Genomic DNA, 24,259 nt, shown 5'->3' on the forward strand with positions numbered 1-24,259 from the left:
GACATAATTAAACTGGTATTAGAATTACATGGAAGTAACAAACTGTGGAGATGGTGTTTTGTTTGTTTTTTAAACTAAATTAAAATGTGAACTACTTGCAAATAGAACAACAGCAAAAAAAAAGTTAAATCTAATTGCTTGAGTGGTATAAATAAAGGAAATGTGACATAACAATTAAGATGAACCAGATAAAGAAACCTAATCTATTCTAGCAGTGAGTTCTATTACATTGTGTGAAAATCATGAATGTGCTCAATCCTGATGGAAGCATTAAATGTGTATGGAACATGACTAGCCTCTATCAGTCACAACTCTTTAGTGAAAAACTTCTCAAATGACAATACAAAATGTTAGTAATTGCTGCCCATCTCTTTTGAGTTTGCTTAAAATGTTTGAGTCTTATTCTGAAAGGAACATCTCTTCATAGTTTTCATATCACAGGCTTGGCCTCTGCTTCTTTGCTCAAAACCCCAATGATCTCTTTGACCGACACTTGCTGTTAACAGGAAGGGAATTCAAAGGACGCTTGCTTAAGTTTGTGTACATGAGTTCAAAGCCAGCGTTATACAATCAGAACAATTCATGTTTTAAAAAAAGACAGGGTTTATACCTTAGGGTAGTCTCAACAGATGACAAATAAGGACAATCGCACAGCTTTTCAACATTATAGTAAAACCCCCAGGTAAATCAACTTTTACAGTGGTTTTGTAGTGGCATGGTTTTTTTTGTTGTTGTTTTTTTGTTGGTTTTTGAAAAATTCTGGCTTACAATATGAGGGAGCTATCCTGGTTCAATACCAAAATCATACAATCTAGTAGCACCCTTGGTTCAGGACGTTTCATAAACTTACATCAGCTAACTGCTTAAAGACTAATAAGCGATAATAGTGAGACTCTTAACAAGTCAAAAATTCATGTCTGAGAAGAGCTTTTTGAAGCATATGGTGCATTCTGAAAAAATCTGGTATTATCATAGGAGGTAGGATAATCTGTACAGAAGAAGACAGTAAGTCGTCTTCTGTTTTGCACAATATTTCCATCAACATAAAAAGCTTATTTAATAGCATGCAAAATTTTGAGATCAGCTGGCACCTGATGAAAGAAACAGGGACAAAAGCACTGTCCCGAGAGCCAGTTCAGTATACAACTGCCACACAGAATTAATCTTAACAAGGACGGTTCAGACCAATACACCCAAAGTTGAATATTTCTTTTGAAGGCTTACAGTGAAATTTTCAGGCTTCTGTAAACATGAAAAATATTCAGTATTCCATGCATTTTTGTGGTGGTTGGATTTTAGAAAGTGCAAGTTTTCTAAAGGTTAGGCGTAAGTTTGATTTTTATTTGGTCTCAAGAAAGTAGTTGGTAGTACTGGAAATGGTAGACCTTCACCTATGGTCTCTGTTTCTCCCTACTTTGCTTCTCAGCATTTCTGGAAGGAGTTTCTACATAAAACAAGACTTAGCTTGATTTCAGCCCAATTCCTGTTTCTTCTCTGAAAAGGTTCTGATTTGTGTCTAAACACACAATGGCAGGTATCTCCTTTTTTAAGAGAAGAGTGCAACAGCTCTCTTGGTCACAAAAACCTTTAAAATTGTTTCCTCCTCCATTATATCCTCTGAAGGATCCCATTGTTGCCTTTCTCACTGATGGATCAGGAAGAAAATTAGTTTAATTTATGATTCAAGTCTGATTGATATTTAACCTATAATATTCCTAATGACTTTATAATCTGGGGAAGAAAATGGAGTTTGTTTCACTGATTATTTTTCCCCTCCCTCCCTACCTTTTACCCTCCCCCCAAAATAATAAAGATGCTATAAAGTTGAGGCACGAGTGGTTAAGGGTGAACTTGATCAGTTCTAGCAGCTGGTTCTTGAACATGTCCTGGTGGTAAAGGCTGATCATCTCCTGCAGGGTGTTTTGGTGCATCTCCAACTTTGTGCTCCCCAGCTGTAAAACAAGAATAAAACTACTTACAACTCTTCAATTAAACTGGCCCCATATGTTGAAAGTATCAAAGAAAATGTTTCTAGTATTGTAACAATCAAATAAAACCTTATTTTTTGTTTGTAAATGGAAGCCAGAATTTTGTATGTGACTTAAAACAAAATCAGATTGAGATTACACAATAGACTGCAAAATTACAATATTCAGTTTACTCTTAAATAGGTAGTTGTTTCTATTTTCTGTAAAGTGCTTATATTTGCATAATGCTTCAGCTTTTGGGAGATTAATTTGTTATTTCTAAAACGTTACATGTTTATGAAACCTTTATTCCCAACGTTGGAAGCTTGGGAAAAAATATAAATGACTCGTTCCTATATTTTACCCATCATGACACTGACAATCCTTACAATTTTCACCTTTTGCCCACCTTGGAATAAGGCTAACTTTCATAGTATGGATTTCCTTAATTCAGTGAATGTGTACTGACTAGTTCTGGCTAAGGCAATGAAAGCTTAGGATACCTAACTAAATGTCTCTGCAAAAAGTTTTTACATAAAATAATACAGGTATTAAGAACAGTATCTGTTACAATACTGCCCTTTTTTTAAGCTTTATCACTATAGGAAGTCCCTGGGCATCTGCTATTACACAGTGAAATGTTAACGAAAGGGAGGCAAAGGGATGAGAGGTTCTCATAACTAAGGGTCATAAATTGAAATTAGCCACAGGCAGCTTTGAAACAAATCAAGATAAAATGGAATTGGTACTCAAACTCAATTATTTCTTGCTCTGCTCACAAAACTGGGTAACTTAGGGGTAGAATTTCAGGGTATTCGGCCAAGTGAGCTGTAATCACTGAATGTAGCATTTAAGGTTTTAAGTCTCACTGTTGGCCCTGCAGGACCAGTTAAGACCATCCAGTATTCAAAAGGCTGTCTGGATATAACCCAAAGCCTTATGTTTGAGATGACTGTTAATTCCTTGAGCTGTACTTACAATATTAACATATGAACACGGAAGCCAAAAAGATGTTATTTTCAACCTTTCTTGAGGGGGAGGAAAAAGTTAGAACGCGTACGAAAGCAGAGGATAAGAAGTGTTGAAATATACCTGACCTCTTTTTTAGTCATCCATGATTGTATGCAATGATTTATGACTTTATCATCCTCTATAGGTGTTTAAGTAATTGGTTGCTCATGCTATCTAAAACTTGTTGTGTCATATTGTGCCCAACTGCAGCTAAATTGACCACAGAAGACAGATTGAAAGCATTTAAATGCTTTTTTTTTTTTCCCTGCAGGCTTAGCCTGGGATTGCAATTCTGGATTACAATCTCAAATTTCAAGAGCTAGCAGAAGAGCAGGCAGCTTTCATCTGGCTGCCTAACTAGATAGCCATGAAATGATAGCTGCATCAACATCAGTTCTTGTGTAAACATCCAAGATCAACAGCAGGGTTGTACAACAACAATGGAACTTAAATCACTGTAACTTCACATTCTTGCATGCTGTAATATACTTGATTTGAGTGGCATACACAAGGCGAACTACCTTTAACACACCTATTTCTGCACTGGTAATGCAGCTATGGGATATCAGACAGACTTGGTCATTTTCGTGTCCCTATTCTCCTCTGCACACTCAAATCTTAGCCTAAAAATAACATTATCTAGGATAACTAACAGGCAAAACACTCCAGTGAACTGCAATCCTTCCTCTCTGTCCATTTTATGCTGTTAATTAAAACTGCTGTAAAGCAGTTTCCCCCTTAAAGACAGTTTAATGAATCTCCCGATGCAGATCATTAAAACTCAGTATACTGAGCTTCAACAGAAAATAAATTTTCTTAATGACTCATATTGGAGATCTTAAATTTTGTGTGTCTGCATAGAAAGATACATACGGGGCTGGAACTTCAGTTCTCCAGCTGGTCCTGCAGGTGGATTTCCTTGCTGTAGTTTCTTTTGTTCCATCTGCTTTACAACCTGGTGAAAAAATACAAAACAGAGTTAAAAACTTCACTCTGACATCATTTTCTCTGATGTGACATAAGTGATTTACACTTCAGAGAAATATGCACAGTCGTCATGTAAAATCTTGGTTAATGGGCAAACTACTGAGGTGAGACACTTGTACTGTTTCACAGAAGGGTTTGGATTAGAAGGGATCTTAAAGATCATCTAATTCCAATCCATCTGCCATGGGCAGGGATGCCTTCCCATTGACCAGGCTGCTCAAAGCACCATCTAGCCTGGCCTTAAACACAGGAACGGGGTATCCACAGCTTCTCTGGGTAACCTGTTTACGTGCCCCACTGTCCTTGTATTAAAGAATTTCTTTGCAATATCTCATCTAAATCTACCCTTTTTTTTCAGTTTAAAACCATTACTCCTCATCCTATCACTACATGCCCTGACAAAGAGTCCCTTTCCTGCTTTCTTGTAGGCCCCCTTTAGGTACTGGAAGGCTACACTGAGGTCTCCCTGGAGCCTTCTCTTCTCCAGGCTGAACAATCCCAACTCCCTCAGCCTATCTTCATAGGAGAAGCACTCCAGCCCTTTGATTACCTCTGTGGCTCTCCACTGAACTTGTTCTAATACATCCCTGTCCTTCTTGTGCTGGGGGCCTCAGAGCTGGATGCAGTACTATAGGTGGGGTCTCACTTGTCTCTCCTCCTTTTGCATCTCCTCCCTTGCCTTGCAGGGCATCTCCTCCCTTGCCCTGCTGCCAGTGTTGCTTTTGATGCAGCCCAGGATGTGGTTGGCTTCCTGGGCTGCAAGCACACATTGCTGGCTCATGTCAAGCTTCTCCTCAACCAATGCCCCCAGGTCCTCCTCCTCAGGGCTGTTCTCAGTCCATTCTCTGCCCACAAAGTACTTGTGCTTTGGATTGCCCCAGCCCAGATCCAGGACCTTGCACCTGGCCTTGCTGAACTTCATGAGGCTTGGCACAGGTCTACCTCTCAAGCCTGTCAAGGTCCCCCTGGATAGCATCCTTTCCTTCCTGCCTGAGCAAGTGACTACTTACTTTTACAGTCTGCTATAATTTGAAATAATAGACTATGATGTGCTGCAGTACCAGTGTTCTTTAGAATTCAGATGAGATTCATATGAGAAATCAATGTAAAGGATGCTCCAGAGCTGGGGATTGTCATTACCTGTTACAGTGTCTGTATAAGTATAAAGAAAAGGGAAAAAAAACTGTTCTCCTAAGTGTACCTGCTGAAGCTCTTGTTTCTGAGCCTGAAGCTGGTCATGTTGCCTCTGTAGCTCTTCCTTCTGTTTCTGAAGATCTTCTGCCTTCTTTCTAAGTTCATCTTCCTGCTGAGAAATGTGACTTTCAAATTCCTTCAGCTCATCCTCAGTGAAAAGCTGCTGTTGATCTAGTGTCTGCAAGAAAATACAAACGTGAATACCTAGGCAGGAATGCACATCTATTTTGATTACATTATCACTGAAATTATTAGCTGAATTGTATAACTTACTGGATGTCACTAAATGACAATGCAAAGGGTTAGTATGCTTACTCAAACAGTAAAAATTGTTATTTCTCAGCTATTTTCCTCAAAAAACTCTACGACATATTTAGAGTTAGGAGAAAAAGATCATCTTGCTTCCAGCTGAGCTCTAATCCTCCCTCAGGATTGATTCATATCTTAAATGCCCATTTTATGTTTGAAAAAGCAAGTAGAAAATTTTTTAGACTCCACGAGGTGGCGCAAGACTTTCTCTTTGTATGTGGACCACAAAGATTACATCTGCGTTAAATTAGTGTGTTACATTTTGTACATTACATTTTGCTAAGGCAAAACCACACAGGCATACTAAAACCAGACTGAAAAAAGGCAAAGGTCACAGACGTGCCATTTGGTTTCCTGGTTAGAGTGATGGTAATAATGCAGCATGTTGCACTTGGAACACATTCTCATTACCTCCCAACTATCTGGCTCCAAGAATTCTTTCTTCTCTGTAGCTCGCAGGAACTCTTCCAAAGTCACTAGTCGGTCCTTGTTGATGTCAACCTATTAGAAGAAAAAAAGTCATGCTCAACCTAAAGGATGAGTTTTGCTGGAGACAACGTCTAAAATCATGATGTAAATATCTTCACATTTAAAATCATTATGTAAATACCTTCAAGTACAACCATTTTATTTTTAAACTGTCCAATTTTCAAACGAATGCCTACAACAACTTCTAAAAACTTTCCTCACACTCGCACGTGGTTTAAAAAAATGGAAATAAGACTTTCTTATTTTACTTCAAAATTGATTGGAAATATATGTGTGGTTGTAGCCCCAGCACTAATAGCAGGATGTCTGACTTTTTTTGAGAAAATGGTTTGTAGTTTTCTGGTAATAATTTTTTTGATTCTGAGTCAGAGTAATCTCCACTGTTGGACAGGATAAAAACAAATGTCAGAAACCTTTAAGGGTAAGGGAGGAAATGACTCCCTTCACAAATAATCTGAGTCCAGGCTTGCTCCATTCCTCAGCCTTAAGGAATATAGTTGAATAGAGAAAAATACAAGTGGAAAAAACGGTAGATCAAAACATCCTTTTCCCTTTCCTCTGTTTCCTGAGCTTTAAAAAGAGAGAGAACCAACACTAGTATTCACTACCATAAGTAATGCTTTTAGCGCTCTGGCCTCTTCTGAAGGGATGAAGGCCAGTCATGTGAAAGAAGATATTGCTTTACTTGTTTTTTTCCCACAAAATCTTACCCTATTGCTAGGTGTAAGAGCATGTTTAGAGTGTTTGCTGTTTGAGAAAATTCACAAGGAATTTCTATTCTAATTTATCTGCAAAAGACGGAAGCTACAGCACAGTTTTTCCTCTGGAACTTCTTAAATAAAAATAAATCTAATCTGCAAGCATTTACATCAACATCTAGGCATAGGACTTGAGAACTGTAGCTTTGTGAATCCTAGCAACAATAGTTTCATGTCCTTGCACTGTACTTAGACAACCTGTTACATCAGGAGTTCTATTCAGTGTAGCAGGAAAATACCAGATCTATTAAGTGTTAGTTCATACCTCATTCATTACGTGTTCTCTCATTCTCAGCCTCTCTTCTTCCATTTCAACCATGTCATCCTCTTCATTTTTCGGGTCATAAACTTTTTCTAGCTGAAATTCAAATGTATCAAATATTACTTTGGAGAAAGGGCTGCTCATTCAAATCACTGAGCATGTTTGGAACAGTAGTATGAAACACTGCTGAAAACATGAGTTCACCATTTTCCAAGTGTCTCTATAGGTATAAATCTCTTTTATGATAGTATTTAAGCAACAAGTAAGCCTGTTGTTATTGCTAAGGATTGAGTTTTCAGTTAATTCATGTGGTCTGTTGTAATTCAGTGCTTCAGACGTCACGGTAAAATTGACCTCAGTATGCACAGACATCCTATATTTGACTCAAAGCAGGCAGAGTTTAGAGAACAGGGCAGAGAAGCTTTTTTTTAATTGGAGAATGCCACTCACACTGTAAGCATTCAGGATATCACAAGACATATTGAGTGCTTAGCTTAATGGTCCATTTTAATTTGTGCACGCTGTCCTTCTGGTGAGTTCATGCTTATTTGCTTCTACTTATTTCTTATCTTTCCTAGCCCTAAGTAGTAAGTCCCCAGGCTACTTATTTTTAAATTACAACACTGTAAAATGCTGGGGCATACCGGTCAAAAAGACTACCATATAGTAGTATTGAAAAGTATTATGGAAGCGTACTATTAGAAATCTGTATTTTCAAATTTCACGTCTTCTACAATTTAGAGTAGGTTGAATTTATCACCTTGTATATACAGTGTATAGTATATTTACTCCCTTACTTATATTTACTGATTTGTGAAATCTAGAAAAAAATCTTTAGTTAGTTGCAGCTGTAATGATGGATCTCTAAATGGGAAGCTGTGGATTTTTTTTTCCTGCAGAACCTACTGAAAAAATTAAGCCAAGGACCTTTTTTCACACATTGTTCCTGCAGCTCCCATCACTGTAGAATCTCAGTACATTGCTGCTACTCAGGGAGGCAAAGTACCATTAATACTTGTATTTTTACAGAGAAGGAACCAAGGCCTAAAGACACTAACAGCTTGCCTACTTTATTAGGTGTCCATGTGCTCCAAACTAGCTAGACAGAAGTGAGGTGAAATCCCTGTATCCACTTCTGTAGTGCACAAGTGTCCTTCAATGGATGTATACATCTGATGAGGCAAATGAATTCATTTCAACTTTGTCAAAAATTTCAGCTTAAGTATTTAAGTGTGTGACCCTCTTTCTCTCTATAGGCTTATGACTAGCACTGAGCATGCACAGCTACTCAGCTTCAGAACCTCTACCAGGCTACAACTAGCCAAAGCACATGTGTAGTTCAGCACTGCAAACTGTACAGGTACAGCTGTTCTGCAGATTAATTATGAAATCTCATAATTAACAAGCTTGTAGCAGAGGAATACATGAGCAATACATCTCTGGTGTCAGAGTCCTTTCTTTGAACTACTTTATTTTCCCTGCTCATATGTTTTTACAGTTCTGTAGAAACATGTAGGGTTCATACATTTCAACCTGAGTATTCTAATTTGTAGTCCAACGCCCCTATATATACTTGGGGAAAATACAGACATTCTTGCAAGCATTTTTTGAAACAAGTAAAGTTCCTGTACTTTTTTTTTTTTTTTTACCTCTTTAGTAAACAGGGCTTCTAATTCTTGCTCATCCAGGAAGCCATCATTATTGACATCTAAAATAAGAAGTGTTGAAAATACAAACTGAGTATGTACAGAAAGTAATATATCTAATAGTTCTCTATGGATTTGAATATGTATCACCATACACATCCCATATAGATTAAAAATCACATTTAACAAGATGCTGTTTTCATATGTCAGTTTTTCTCTTCAGGTTTTTATCAGACACTGTCTGAACTGGTTTTGGATACCTGACTGTTAACCATTGGTTAAATACTGGCACATTCTCCCTAGTTGTTAGATTAGCAAACTGAAATAGGTCACAACAGGACTGCAACCAGTGTAATTGCCAGAAAATATTGCGGAGAACAACTTGTCCCAATTTTACAACTACAATGGTAAACAGATCCAGGAATAACATAAGTCAGTAGATAAGCACTGTTAACCAGCAGGAGGACTCTCCAAAAACCAACAAAATGTTTTGCAAAATTTATATAAAGGTGCAGTGCTTAAGAAAAGATCACTAAAGTTTGTTTTGATGAACAATCCAAGAGGAGAATACTTGGCAACAATCCACCTTGTATGCTATGTTCTACTCTGAATAGCTATATTGTTACTGCTATCTGAAATTGAAAGGGAATGTCTATTTCAAGTAAGTGCTATTATGCAATATTTTTGTTTAATTGCTTCAAAGTTTTTGATACACTCAGCTTTAAGGCAAAAGGTTATCTTACCTACTGCTGTTTTATTAAGACTTGCATAAAATAGCAAAATTTTTCAAAAAACTACATTTCAAGATCTTTCTAGAAAGAAGGAATAAGGTTTAATATCTAAATATAATAAATATATAAATAAAACAAGATAAAAGGTTAGACTCAAGCTAGACCATTCCTTCAATTAATTTCTCATTGGCATTAGTCAAATTACTGTTCAACCCTTCAGAGTCCAGTGCCAGGCAGGTTCTGCTTAAGGATACTTTATTATGAAGCCTTTAACAAGGTCAGAATATAAGGTTACAATTTATATAGTCATATTTAAAACAAAACGCCTATTGAGATGCATACTTTTCCCTCCTATTATTTCATTGTTCTAATAGCAGACTGCTCAGAAACGCAGAGCAAGTATCAGGGAACATTTGGAGTTGTGCTTTTTAGGGAGGTCTTGAAACTACTTAAGAGGTTTGGCGCTTCTATGACCATTCCAGAGATAAGGGGTGTCTGGCACTCATCTGCTGAGGTGTTGAGAAAGCAGGTTTTCCCAAACGCACCTCTGAAGACTTATTCCTAGAGCACAGTGTGTGAATGTTTTAGTTATTGAGAGATCTGTGAATACCCAGAATTCCCTGAGCAATTACTTCTGGTTATTTGCTCTATGCTTTTATGAGTACTTCAAGATTTCATTTTCAGCATTTAAACCCCACAGTAAACTTTCACACAATAACATAGCTATCTTCTCTATACATTTTGGATTCATTCAAATTGCTTGAGTTTTAAGACTTCTTATAATAATACAAACATGCCGGATAAATATCTTCAGCAGAATATAACAGTGACAACATTTGCTAATTAAATTAAACTAAACCTCTTACCATGTAATTTGAAGAATGTTTTGGGGTCGAATTCATTAGGATCTAGTCCATCTGCTTCTTCCCATACCTCTTTCAGTTGATCTTTGCTTCCCTGTAGATTGGTTACAAAGAAAACTATTCAAAAGATGATTAAGTGTAATTTTACTGCCTTAGCTTTACAATACAGTTTCTCTGAAAGGCTCTTTTTTTCCCTGACTAGTCATGGTCCAAATAGAATTAATGGAACTTACTTCAATTTCCTTTTACACAGGTCACATACTTCCTTTAGACAGAAAGGCCTAGGGAAGTGGCAAGAAAGTGCATATTCTGGGGAAAGGAATGCTTGTATAATTAGCCATGGCCACACTGACTTATCTGCAAGCAACAGCTCAAGGGGGCTCAATCGGTTTGCCATTTCTAGAGAAAATGATGCTCTGAGTTAGTTCCTTGCAGGCCAAGTATATCATGAAGGCATTCCTACTGTTTCGAATACCCTTCTTGCCTCTTCCTTGTACATTTTAGCTTCTTTGTAAATAATAGTTCTGACAGCAAATAGACTACCTATATAGGAAAAAAAAAGCAAGTACACATAGTGGGTTTTGTAATGTTTTCGGTGCTCTTCCCACACTCTGCTCCCACATCAATAAGAAAAAAATTCTGCGAGTAAAGAGGATTTTTCCTGTTATTTGCTTCCTGTTACTAGCTTTTTCTTACTGGAAAGGAAAGCTTCCTTACAAATATGTAAGGACAGACTGTAGCCTTACAGGATGGTGAACTTTAGGGTGATCTCCATGTTTTTTTTTCATCTCTTCAAATTTGGATTCTTCTCGCTGCCTCTTTTCTTCATCCAGTGTTTTTAAATACTCTCTCCTCTCGTGTTCTTTCATCATCTCATATTTCTTGAATTCTTCATGGCGGGTTTTATCATAATTCTCCAGGTCACTTGTAGCCTAAAAATATAGATATGTACACATGATTATGCCACATAATTACATTAACACATTATATAAGATTATGTAATAACCCTGCATTGTTCACGTCTTGGGACACAGCTGCTAATATTGCCATTTCCCTTTTAAACACAAGGTAGACTAGTCTGTGGTCCCCTTTCACACAACAGTGAAACATAAACATCTCTCTTCACTCCCTCTATTACTTTCACAGCATTTAATTTGCAAAGGTTCAATTGCTTAGACAACTTTTGCATCAAGGTATCCTTTCTCAATTAATAATAAATTAACTCAAGTTAAGTATGTGCTAATTAAGTACAGCTTCAAGTAGTATCATTAAGTCCTTGTTTACTGCAGCATAACAACATTCATAACTTCCCCTAGAACTTAACGAGAACAGTGCCTCCATTAATAATGGGAGTTACTCTGCAGTAGTTTATTACAGATTAAATCAACAAAGCCATTTATATAGAGAGAAAGGAGTGAGGGGAGAACTTCCGACAAGTACTTGTATGGGATTTAGAGTTGCACTACTTTCAGATAGGTCAAGGTATTAAAGGATGCAAAATTTAGGCTCTTTCTAGTGTAATGTACGCTGACAATAGTTTTCAAGTGTGCAATGGAGACAACTGACTTTTCTCTGAAACTGAAAACTGCATATCACCTTTACCAACAAAAAAAGTAGTACAGAAGAAAAAACACAATACCAATAAAAAACAGCCCAGAGTAGTTGATGTCTAGCACTTACGGCTTTGATCAGCATATCTAAGTCTTTAGGTTCAAATGTGTCAGGATTCTGATGGTTCAGGTGCTCAAATTGTTTAAGGAGAGCCTGATGGTCTATGCCAGTGTCTGAAAGAACAAGGTACAAATGTAAAACATTAAAATAAGGTTGAAAGCAAACAAGATCAGGAAGTTAAATACATTCACAAAGGAGCTTGTGCTTTGTAAGTACCTCAAGCTCCTTGAGGACTGAATTTTTTCATTATAAAAATGTGGCTGCTACCAAGGTTTTTAACTGGTAAAGCTAGATAATAATGTTATCTTAAACAGCATATATTTTGATATGTTCTGGGCAACAATGTTGGCAAGCTTTTCCCAGATGTCTTAGTAAAGAATATTTGTTTTTTAAAAAAATGGAAAATATCATTTTGAACTTGTTATCCCTTGGTAAACTGTTTCTCTCACACTCAGTGCTGTATTTGTATTATCATAAAACAGTCCACACTGTCTGGGGCATATTTCAAACATCATTCCTCCCTGGTGAGATCATATTTTTTTCTGAAATATATGCAACTTAGCCTGTTTATGAAACACTTTCTGGAAGTGTAATTTTAAGCTTTTTTTTTTTTTTAATTAAAAAAAAAGCCCCAAAACCTGTTTTCCTTCATTCCTTATAAAGACAGAGAAACAACTCATTCTGTTTGAGAGCATTTCCTTGCCACAGTACTGTAATATCTAAGACTTGTCCTTGAATAAAGTCACCCAACCCCTAACATTCTTGCATCCTGTACTGGTCAGTTCAGCAAATTCTTGGTGCAAATGTTTCAAAATACATCTGGATCAAGACACAACATAGACAGGGCATATGTTCAAGTCTTGTGATTTTTTTTTTTTTAAACCTAATCCATCTGAGAAGAAAGTTTTTTGTATTTTAACAGATAGAAGGCTAAGATATTACATGGTATTACATGGAGAAGATTTTTGCATAGGTGTGTAGATACAGCTGTATTTTATAAATAATCTGAGCATACAGTTATGCATGATGTGAAGTAGTCACATCATGTATAACTGTAGTTATAACTATAGTTATAACAGTAGTAGGGCCCACTACAAACTTCATGAAATATTTTCCCATTCTTGTTCTTTCACATTAGTAGTCATCTGAATATTTTGAACTGGTATAATCTGTTCTTGTTCTTTCTAAATGTAAACTCTGTCACGGCAACAGAATGTATTTATATGCTTGATCTGCTGTAGGAAAAAACTATTTTTCAAAGCATGCTCTGTTAGTTACTCTTGATTTATGGAAATAGGGCTAGAACTACTTAGTTGATTAAATCACTAAAAAAATAAAGTATACAGTTACTACCAATATAACTAGGTATCATGAGCTGCTGTCAACTAGCTCACCCTGTCAACATGATGTTGCTGGACTGCTTGCTTGCAATAGGAGCATGAGACCAAGCTCTCAGCAGCTAAAAGACCTCCTGAGAATGACAAAGCATGGGGGCTGACAGGTACGTGAGGCAATGCACTGACTCCTGTGGAGGTCTGGTCTGCACTGTCTAGCTACTGGTGGACTGCACTCTCTGCACTAGAACTTCCAGGAAGAGAAAACAAAGAACACAAAGGTTATCCTGAAGCTCTCAAGTAACTCTGTATCATTATTCATTAATTGTACTACAGCTGCACCAAAAAAAAAAAAAACACTGGAAAGGTAGTAGTATTCTAAAAATACCTTCTTTCCCAAATTAATCACTTTTTTCCTGACATCCCCATAGACACAAATTTGTATACACATACTTTTTTGGCCTATTTACCATCTCTAAATTTGACTCAATGGAATTAGCCTAGAAGACAGATCCTTTTTCTTACAGTAGTTTAGATTGACACATTACCTATTCCATTCAGTGGGATCCCTTCCTCCTACTTGACAGCATTTTTTATGAGCAAGAAAATAATCTGCACAGACAAATTAAGTCCTATTTATTCAAGCTTCGTTGTGAAAAAGTTTTGGATACAAGATCATGCAATCCATTATGATCTTTATTTAAGGGCAACCAATTATCTTCAAAAAGTAATACCCAATAAGAATCTTAGATTTAGTTCTAGATGGAAACTTTAAAATTCTTCAGCAATGAAAACAGCACAATTTCTCAAACAAACATACACCAATCAGATTCTTGAGAAACCTGTATACTTTATTCTTTAAAAGACATTGCATATGTTCAAGCAATTTCATTAGCAAGTAAAAAAATATATATTTTTTCAACCCAAATGTTCTTCTTTCATCCAAAACCTTAAAAAATCCTCAAAAACAAGAAAAATCATCTTCTGAATTTAAATGTTTAATGTCTGTTATAAACCTGTAATATAGTTCTTATTGGTGGAAAAAGGATTTTAAAAGAGAAAATGGAAACTTAACATTAACTGACTACAAAAAAAAAATCATTTTCCACCTTGCAAAAACATTAAACATTCTGTCTTGTATTCTGAAACAGCCTAGTTAGTATATGTTGCTAGTTCTCAGTGAGTGATCTATAAATTGATGTGCTATAAAAAAAAAAGACTGAGAAAGGATTAGAAGTATCTGAAAAATCCACTGCCAAAATAAAGTTGTTATTTATTTAAATAGATGGCTTTTTTCTCCAGTTTCCTATCAAGATATATATTTACTGTCCCTTGGCCTGGTCAGAAAGGACACTCTTACTTTCAGATTGTTTGTTATGTTGTCAACAAAGAAAGCATAGCTGTTACATTTTGGACACCTGTCCAATGCAACCTCATCTGTTAACCCACCTAGTTAAATTTTGTATTCTTACCTTGAACAGAATCCATTTTAGCTTTAATTAACATTCTTAATCTTGCCACCTCTTGTCGTTTCAGTTCATCCAGCCGTGTTCTCACATGGTGGCTCACTAAGTCAAGTTCTCTGCTTAGTTTTCCACTCTGTCAAAAAAAAAAGTTATCAGTTATCGTTAAAACTAGAAGTAGCCTTCACAATTCCCATTAATCAGCAAGACAGCAGACTACTGTCAGTCTTTGCCAGTACTGTAGCCCATGCTATTAGAATCTCAAGTTCTTTTCAAAGAGCATATTCAATTTTTTTAAGCTTATAGTTGTAGAAACAGAGAATCCCAGAAGCTTTCTGAGAAGAGAATTTATAAACATTTTGCTCCCCTGAAGAGCAGAAGTGTGACCTTTCAGCAACTTGATGAGGTATTGCTGCTGCAGTGACAAATTGCTTGATCAAATGTTCTCAAATTGGTTCAAAAGGGCTGTGAGATAAACACACAATGCTGTATTCTCCATACATTTGATAACAGCTGAAAGACTTGGGAGAAGATACAAGCGCAATGACAGCTGCCAGCATGTACTGCAAGAATATTTATCAGTCTCTGGAAATGGTTAGTAACCTTCAAGAGCTGCACTAGATGTAGCACAGAAGAAAGAAGAGTCAAGAACTGCCAACGGCACCATGAGAAATTAAAAGAAATGCAGAAAGCAGTCCTCTCTGTCTGTCACTTCAGACTATGTCCCACCTGTCCCTTGCAGAATTTCTAGCTCAGAAATGGGAAAGTAGAACAACCACCACCTAGAGCTAGAAATTGAAACCCGTAAGACAAAAATGAACTGGAGTTTTGGAGATAGTGCTATTTGAATTGGCACAGAAGAAAGGACAGCAGTGGAGAATGCCAGAAGTCTGTTATTCTGGAATTTACACACAATGACTTTACCTCTAGTACAACTCTTCAACTTCCCCAGACTTCAAAATCAGACTTTCTTTTAATTCTCTTCCACAGTGTATCACTAATCAATATGACAATATCTTAATCTCAGAAGGCATATAAATCCCTGTCTGAATTAGTGTTCCAAATTGCTCAGCAGGAAAAAGCAAGTGATAGTTAGGCTTGCAGAGGTAAATGAACATACATCCAGGATGGAGTCTGAAACTGGATTTTTAGTGGATAGGCAGAAGGCAGAAACCATGCATTCAAGTCTAGATTTCATTTTATACTACGGAATATTCTTGAAGGAATAGAACACCTGCTGTCTCTTTACTAAAGGAAAAGCTCTAGCAAGAGCTGAATATCTCAGTAAATGAAAAATGAGAGGAAATTTAAGCTCACAAAAACTAAGAGGAGTATGAAGGAAAAAGCAAAGAAAGATTACATCTGTCTTGCACAGTTCATGATTACGGATTTAATTAGACTCACTTAACATTATGTACCTACCTTTATTTCTTCTATGTCAGCAGTCTGGAGTTTTTCCCTGAAATGCTTATCTGTTTCCAAGACATCTATTACTTGCCTGAGATATTCATCATAATAAAGTCCTGTATCCTTCAAAAAAGAAGGTTACAGTTAGAAAAGAAAGAATACGCTACCAAGTATCTTACTTCATTCAAATACAATTATTAAACTAAACTCCAATTCTCAGCTACACAGGGATTAAGCTGTCCTAAATATCTTTCACTTTTCTGATCTGCATCGTTGCCCTATAGCAACTTACTCTTATGATTCATTTGTCAGTAACTGATGACAGAGGAGGAAGATATTTAACAATCCATGTCATATGCAAGCATCTGTCATGTTAATATAGCATTGTTTTCTTTTTTTTAAACAGTGCAATTAATTCATTACATGATTTCAAGAGCAGTTCAGAATAGTGCCTATTCTTTTCCCTCAGATGCAAAAGAAAATAGAGACTATTTGCTGCATTTCCTAGAAATCTTTTTAGAAAGACAGCCACCCCCAGTCTGCCAGAATCAACGACAAGAAGTTATACTTGGCTTTAATCAGCGTATCTGTCAAAAAGTAAGCAGATATTATGTCTGGGAAACATTTAACGTTAGTATGAGATTACTGAACCTGCACAGCTGAGGGCAGATGAACCAGAACTACAACCAGGACTTAACCTATTAGGTAAACTTTACACTAGGTCAGTTCATCTTCCTGTGGCATGCGCTCTCTTTATGCATTTTCCTGTGATGCTGTGGTACAAAAAAAAAAAACCACTCTCAGTAAGGGTAATCCAGTGGAAATAGAACTGCTAGACTCAATAATTTCATTTTGGAAAAAAAATCTGCTTCAACAAGAGTTTATTTGGCTTTCAGGGAACAACGGTATTGTTCAGTTATTAAAAGCTGATACTGGAGATTTGTTTCTTGGAAAAAAAAAAAAACTGCAAGTACATTACTGTAGTACATTGCGAAGTACTTTAGCAAGTACAAGATCTCCAATGTGTTTTCATTGAAGACGCTTGTAGCACTTACAAACACAGTATGTCTGTTGTTGAAAAAACTTCATACTTGCAAAAGCTAACTGTGTTCCCCTGATCAAACATTTTCCTGTTCTATTTGAAGCACTGAACTGGAAACATTGAATGGAATTTCCTAAGCCACCACTTTGAAAGAAGTCTCTGTGGAAAAATAAGCAGCGCTTCCTGTTGTAAACTGGGGAATTCATTCACTTTGCTACCTCACCTTTAGCAGCTCACAGAAAATAACTAAGAAAAGAGAACAAATTTAAATGGAGCCCCGCTACAGCAGATGGTAGACTGTTTGAAAATATCAGCTAATATTCATTTCTTTCCTGCATATAGCTCAAGTAAAAAACATCTAAATTTCAAGACAGAGGGCTGCTATAACCAGATTACTAACAATTAGTACAAACAACTTCAGAGGTTGGACTCGATGATCTTGAGGTCTCTTCCAACTTAGAAATCCTGTGATTCTGTGAACTTAGATTAATTTCATTATACTTACTGGATTTTCTATCTTCTCTCCTTCTACATGGCCTTCTCCTTTGACTTTTGTCTTATCTATGTCTATAGGCACAGCTTCCAAAGCCACTAAGAGACATGACATCAGCAGAATACATTGCTGGGGCAGGAGAGATAGCCTCTTCATCTGAAACGAGACCAAGTCACAAAAATAACATAAGTGATGTTATCATACTGTGCTGATTAGAATTCTTTGACGTTCCTACATAGATACCTATAATAACCTTCTTCTCACGTGTTCTACTGCTCTCAGGGAACGCTGGAACTCAAAGAATTAGATACAGTGTTAATTGTTGATATGCTTTATTCATAAAAGTAGTATATGAAAGAAGAAAAAAATAAAAGGGAAATATAGAGATAATATTCTCTCTTTTATTGGAGACTAGGCAATAGTTGAAGGTAAAAATACACCTACTTATCCAGCTTTTGTTTTATAGGCTTGAGAATGACAAGGATTCTCTGAAGCTCTTTTATTAATCACATCCTCAGCAAAAAGAATGTGAATGGATTCTGTTCAGTTATAGCACATACCGGTTGCTTTCAATTTAAAAAAACAACATCTGATCACTACCAGATGGGATGGCAGGAGCTAGTGTTGCTGCCCCATTGAGTGTATTGGATTCAATGTCAGCGCTTGTCAGGTCCCCACTGGAAAGTCAGATCAACTTGGTTTAGGTCGTTCCTAGGGACTTCTAGGGACACGTGAATTGTGGAGATGGGGATCAGCAGTTCAAGATGAGAGGAGTACACAAGTTCTGAGGAATTCTTCCCCTTGCTGCTCAAGAAAACTGATATGTAACGTGTTCAAATGAAACTGAAACTAAGGAATAAGCAAATATGTTGTTCTGCCAACCCTCATATGAGGGATCAGTAACCTCTAACAGAGATTTAGGATGGTCAGCTGGAACTGTATCATCTTAAACTACAGTAGTCACAGAGCTTATAGAACAAAAGCACTAACCAGACTGAATGCCACTGGATCTGCTGGCTTTCAGTGGGATTCATGCTTACAGGCAATTTGGGTTTCTTTGAAAATACCAGTCGTTGTAACTTCATGCTGTTATATGTAATTGGAGAGACTGGATGGTACCACAAATTGTTTTTGACATCTATTTGATGTGAGACACTGCTCTGGAAAAAAAGGCTATCTACTGCCCATCCAGCAATTTTGTTTCAGGTTGTACATCGGATGTTTGTATTGTTGCCACATTGATACAACAGGCAAAAATAAATAAATAAAAATCTACAAGTACCATAAAAAATTAAGAGCAGAGAAGACAAAGTGGATAAACAAAAACATCTCCATCATCACAGCTGACTTTACAGACTACTTTGCCTAACACAGGCTTTCCAGTAGCACTTTGAGGAACCCACCTGTTTATACAGCCTGTGCTATAATGAGTACATTGGAAATACATTTATTAAAATAAAAAATTACCTAGTGAAGACAGAGTTACTGTATTTAGGTATCTTATAGTCCAAGACTATAAAAAAAGTATCAAAACTTACCTCTATAAAAGCAGGTGACTAACACAAGTCAACCTTTAGACCGTCACAGTGACAGTCCAAACTGACTCACTGAACACGTTACTCTGACACGTACTAGTAAAGAGAAACCAGGCCCCTTGCAAAGTCAGCTGCAGGAGAAAACTGAGCATGATTCTCAAACTCAGCAACTAGAGAGAAGTGATGAGAGGCAGGATGAGAGAAAAATGGGACTCTCTTTTTTGTTCCCCGAAGTACTTTGTTATTAAGAGTTCATCCAAGGCCCCGCCTGTTATCAACTACCTTCAGCAGTTCCTGACTCTTGATAAACCCATTCCAAGGTGCCCATCCCTTTCCCGGCATTTTAGAGTAGATCTACTGATGACTGATGCTGACTCAAAGACGGGGTTTCCCCTGCAAGGACCAGGAGCCACCAAGTCAACAGCCAATCACAGTGCACAGAAGGGGAGCGATGTCAATTTGGGCACTGCCATCGGCAGTACTTAAAGCACAGCAAAGATCTTCCTGCCCGGCCATGGTGGCCTTGCTCTGGCCTATCATTACTGCTACTCTTCCTACTGCTATTTCACAGTTTAAGAGAAATTTAAATTTTACCAGCTGACTTTAATAATTCAGTGGTTACTATCTTAAAGATAAATGGACAGAGCTATTGTTATATTTGCATTTGGAAATTAAGTGATTCTAGTAAAAGACACATAGCCCACCAAGATTAAAAGGCAGCAAAACTCTAGTCTGCTTGCATCACAAACAAGAAAACTCATCTTTCCAAATTAACTAAATTCTAAAATGATAAAGACATAAACAAACATTTATACTTGTAACAGACAGAAAGAACTAACAATAAATGTAGTGCTCCAGAACTGACAAATACTGTAGTTTATAAACAAAGCCAGTATTTGGGAAAAAAAAAACAAAAAAACAAGTAAAAACTTCTCTGAGTAGGAAGCGTTCAAAAAAAAAAAAAAAAAAAACTCTCAGTGAGAACTAAAAGAATGAGGTAATGAGCAGGAAAAAGAGCCACCAATGTACTTGTCTGAACAGAAAAATCCAACTGGAAAAGACAAGGAGTAGGATGTCTGCCAGCAACCTTGATCTCCCACTAAATTCAATCACAAATTCCTATCAACTCCAGTGGAAAAGAATCGGACATTTGGATCATTAACAGCTATTAACTTTGAAAGAGAAGTACAAAATGCAGCTTCTAAAGCTTTACATGCTACTTCCAGCCACATTAACGCAAGCAGCAAAGCATGGCATTAGCACACCTATTTTACACAGCTGTTGGGTGATTATAATACATCTACTTTTTTACAAAATTTACTTTTCATTCACCTAACAACTCTTGCCCAGGAAACAGCATAGTTCTGGTACTGATATCTCCGTTGCTTTCCTGGCAAAGCAACAAATATGTTTTAAGAAGTTATGCCCACAGTCTGAAATAGGCAAACACAGTGATAGCAGTGTACAGTGCCTGTATATCTAGAAACTCAGCAGATAAGAAGCAGATGATAAGCACCATAAATGTTACATTGCAGGTTTGCACTTGCCACACCAGTGTGTACCATGATGGGTAGTATAATCATAAATCCAGACCTGCAGAAAAAGCCTACCTATTCACAAAATCTGCTGCACGCCTGCTGTATCTGATATGGAAGTAATTAAACTTGCGTGAGAAATGGCGCATACATAAAAGATGATTGCAATATTCTCTACAGTCACAGCTATGCTATGGCTTCCTATTTTAATGCTGTATTGTTGGAAATGTCAACAATCCTCATAGGAAGTGCTAGTTTAAAAAAAAAAAGATACAATAACCCATTGATCCAATCCACTAATCCTTGTGTTTTTAAGAATATTCTGAACTCAGTACTAGAATATTATTATATTACAAATATATCTGAAGGAGACAAAGCGCTCCTAGCAGTTTCAGCTAGCTGTCACCTCTGAGTGATATACCTGCATATCATTTAAGTACATAAAGACAGGGGAGTCCTTCCTTCTCACCATGCTTACTTAAATTCTTTTCTTTTGACTCTTGCATTTATTTTTCTCACTTCTAAATGAAGTTTTCCTGCTTCATCCTTTTTACATTTAGAAGTTGGGTGATAGAACGGCTTCTTTTTTCAGCTTCTCAGAAAAGACAGCATGCCTCAGCTGTGTGTAGTACAACATTTGCTGATAGAACCTTTTTTAAAAAAAAAAAATGCTAAAAATACTGTTCAGCTGTTTTATTAAATGAGTCACTGAAATGCTGGGAGATCCTATGTAGTAACACAAAATATGAATGTTCAAGTGAGAAAGAACCACATACTGTTTTCAATGGAACTAGAGTTTTCTCTCCAGAAATAAGGATGGCACAGAAGCAAAACATATACAGACTGCTCCTACACATGCTTAGCTCTGTCAGAAGCAAAGCCTGAGAAGACAACTGTTTTTAATTCTAGTGGCAATATATTTAAAAACCTGTGTGCACGCAAATACACATGCATATTTATATAACACCCGTCTCCAAGAAGCTAACATCATTGTTTTAGAAAACTAAATATCAGTGTCTATAAAGACATGTTACAAACTGAAGAATACCGAGTGTTAGTCTTGTTTTTAAAACTTGGTTGATTTTATCAATCCTTTACGTAAAGTTGTCCCAGAAAAAAAGATTTCTGAAACTAACATGCAAGCATAAACTTGTATTGAATTCAGTACATATCAGATAAAAATTCTTATCAGCTTAAAAGGCATATTTGAAATCGAGAAACAGTATAAAACGTAGCTTCCCATACTACAACTACATATATGGAACAAATACGACAGCAAACCTGGAATCTCACAAATTCATTTTGGATAAGTGCAAGCAACAATTTCGTCACTGCTGACATAAAAACCAACCTCATTTCAAACATGCTACGACCTGCAACAGAAAGATTGCTTGTAAAAGTCTGCTTTTACTCTAACTTCAAAAGTTATTTCAGTTATTCTATGTGATCACCCACTTGTACACATTTTGCTCTAGTCAGCAAGAGATGACCATGCTAGAGTAAGCCTTGATTGCATCAGGACCTCAATAGCCTTTTTTTCCCCCCCTTGGTAAGAGCACAGAATATGGCTAACAGGAATAAATTTACATCTAATAGTATGGAGCCAGATTTAAAAATGTTTGGGCACTTAATGATAATTGCCTAATGAGATTTATTTCCATAACCTAATTCACGTTGATTTCTACACTTTTAGAAGCACAAATGTACAAAAACATCTCACTCATATTATAAAGAACATAAAGCACAAGAAATGGAATCACAAAAATAGACTATACATTGCCTGAATTACCTATGAGGAAGACAAATATTTACAACTGTTCTAATAGGATGCAATTTCTTTCATTCTTCCAACTGCCAAACCATGCCTACTGCAGAACAAGAACTGTCCTTGTTGAAACTAACGTGAATTTTGCCTGTAATTTGCTTTGATTTGGCTTAAGTAGCTGGCAGTGGTTTCAGCTACAGATAAGCATAACCCCATCTGGAAGGCTTGTGTCCGGTACGCATCTTACAGCAGCTTCACAGAGATCTCTTCTGCTCACTGAGCAAACGAAAGGATGAGAGCACAATAATTTACTAGGAAAGCACCACTGTTGCAAAGGCGTTCAGATCAAGGCAACACTGATACAGGCTTTCAAGTTAACAGTAAGGGATGTTATCTCTCCTTCTTAAAGCACGTTTGTTTAGTCAGTATATCACTATAAGCACGGGTCAATATTTTCACACCTCTGACATTTGAGTCGGTGTTATAACATTTTACATTTTTTCTTACCTCAGAGAGCTACCGCTTTCCCTTTCATGATTACAGGTTAAGTTATGTACACATCACTTGGAGGCAGCTTTTGAAATAAAACTTTTAAGTACGCTTAAAATGCGTACTTAAGTACACTTTAAATACGCTTAAAATACAAGCTTACGTTCAGCACCACTGCCACACAGCCAAATTATGGAAACTTTTTCTGGCTCTTATTCAAAAGCAAATCTTTTTGTTGTTGTTGCAGAGTTTCTGTTTCCTCAGTGGGCTTTTCTGAACAAGCCACAATAACCACCTGCCGCCCTGTGTTCCAGCATCAAGCCACATGCAAGTTTACATCGGCTGCCTACGCCAGATGCCTGCTCATCTAACAGCTGATGAAGTTTTAAGCAGACCAGCGGCCGGTATTAGTTTGAAACTCTGCGCTACCTCCCGTTTCAACGTCAATTACCCCGGTTAGAGGCCAACGAGACTCACACTGCTCCCAGCTGCAGCACCCTGCGGCCCGACAGCCCCACAACAAGCCCCAGGCCGAGCTCGCCGCCGGGGGGCCGCGATGCTGAGCACGGGTCCCCCCCTCCCTGCCCGGGGGCCGTTTCAGGAGGCCGGGAGAAGGCGCCCTCCGCCTCACGCGGCCTGGCGGAGCCGAGGGGAACCGAGGGGAACCGAGGGCCCCTCAGCGGCCCCACCAGGAGGCCCCGGCACAGCCTGAGGGGAGGCGCGGCCGTTGAGCCGTTGGGCACGGCCGTTACCTGTGGCCGTTACCTGTGGCCGTTACCCGCGGCCCCTGACAGGAGCTGCCCCGCGCCGAGGCCCCCGCCCGCCCCCACCCCACCCCCCGGTACCTTGCAGGAGGCCGGCTGCTTCCCTGGTGATCAGGGGGGATCCCGGGAGGCTCCTCACGAGCTGCGGGGCGCGGCACGGCGCGGCACGGCGCGGCACGGCGCGATACGTCGCGATAGAGCGCGATAGAGCGCGACACCGCCAGGCCCGGCACGGCGCGACACGGCGCGGGGTGGCGGCCCGACCGGCCCCGTTGCCATGGGCACAGGTCCCGCCCCCTCGGCGCGCGGTGATTGGCTGAGCCCGACCCCGGCCCGGCCGTCGCGGAGGGCTCCGATTGGACAACGCGATCCGGAGGGAGGGGGGGTGGGAGGGGGAGCGGGAACGTGGCGGCCGGCGCGAGGCGGGGCTGGGCGGCGGGAGGCGGGAACGCAGCCGAGGGGGGGAGGGGGCGGGGCTGATGGCTGCCTCAGGCAGCGAGGGGTGCGCAGCCCCTTCGTGGTTTTTTTTTTTAATAATTTCTCA

General features: G+C 38.2%; 1 protein-coding gene across 1 annotated transcript; it reads right to left on the minus strand.

Annotated features, from left to right (window-relative positions):
* Window positions 1-716: 716 nt before the first annotated feature.
* On the minus strand, window positions 717-24,008 carry NUCB2 (nucleobindin 2). Its single transcript, XM_068685189.1, has 13 exons — window positions 23,797-24,008; window positions 17,640-17,783; window positions 16,108-16,215; window positions 14,695-14,821; window positions 11,898-12,001; window positions 10,964-11,149; window positions 10,221-10,311; window positions 8,627-8,685; window positions 6,981-7,073; window positions 5,880-5,969; window positions 5,167-5,337; window positions 3,852-3,933; window positions 717-1,952 (listed from the first exon to the last, which is right to left on the minus strand). Exons 2-13 carry the CDS (start codon window positions 17,781-17,783, stop codon window positions 1,840-1,842), a joined length of 1,368 nt encoding a protein of 455 aa, XP_068541290.1. The 5' UTR covers window positions 23,797-24,008; the 3' UTR covers window positions 717-1,839.
* Window positions 24,009-24,259: the final 251 nt, after the last annotated feature.

Source organism: Anas acuta, chromosome 5 (assembly GCF_963932015.1).
Source record: "Anas acuta chromosome 5, bAnaAcu1.1, whole genome shotgun sequence".
Taxonomy (NCBI): Eukaryota; Metazoa; Chordata; class Aves; order Anseriformes; family Anatidae; genus Anas; species Anas acuta.

Coding starts and splice junctions, on each gene's coding strand:
- NUCB2 (XM_068685189.1), bottom strand. CDS start 17,783: ATGAAGAGGCTATCTCTCCTGCCCCAGCAATGTATTCTGCTGATGTCA. Junction 10,312..10,963: donor ACCCTAAAGTTCACCATCCT/GTAAGGCTACAG, acceptor ACCAATCTACAG/GGAAGCAAAGATCAACTGAA. Junction 1,953..3,851: donor AGAACTGAAGTTCCAGCCCC/GTATGTATCTTT, acceptor CTTGTTTTACAG/CTGGGGAGCACAAAGTTGGA.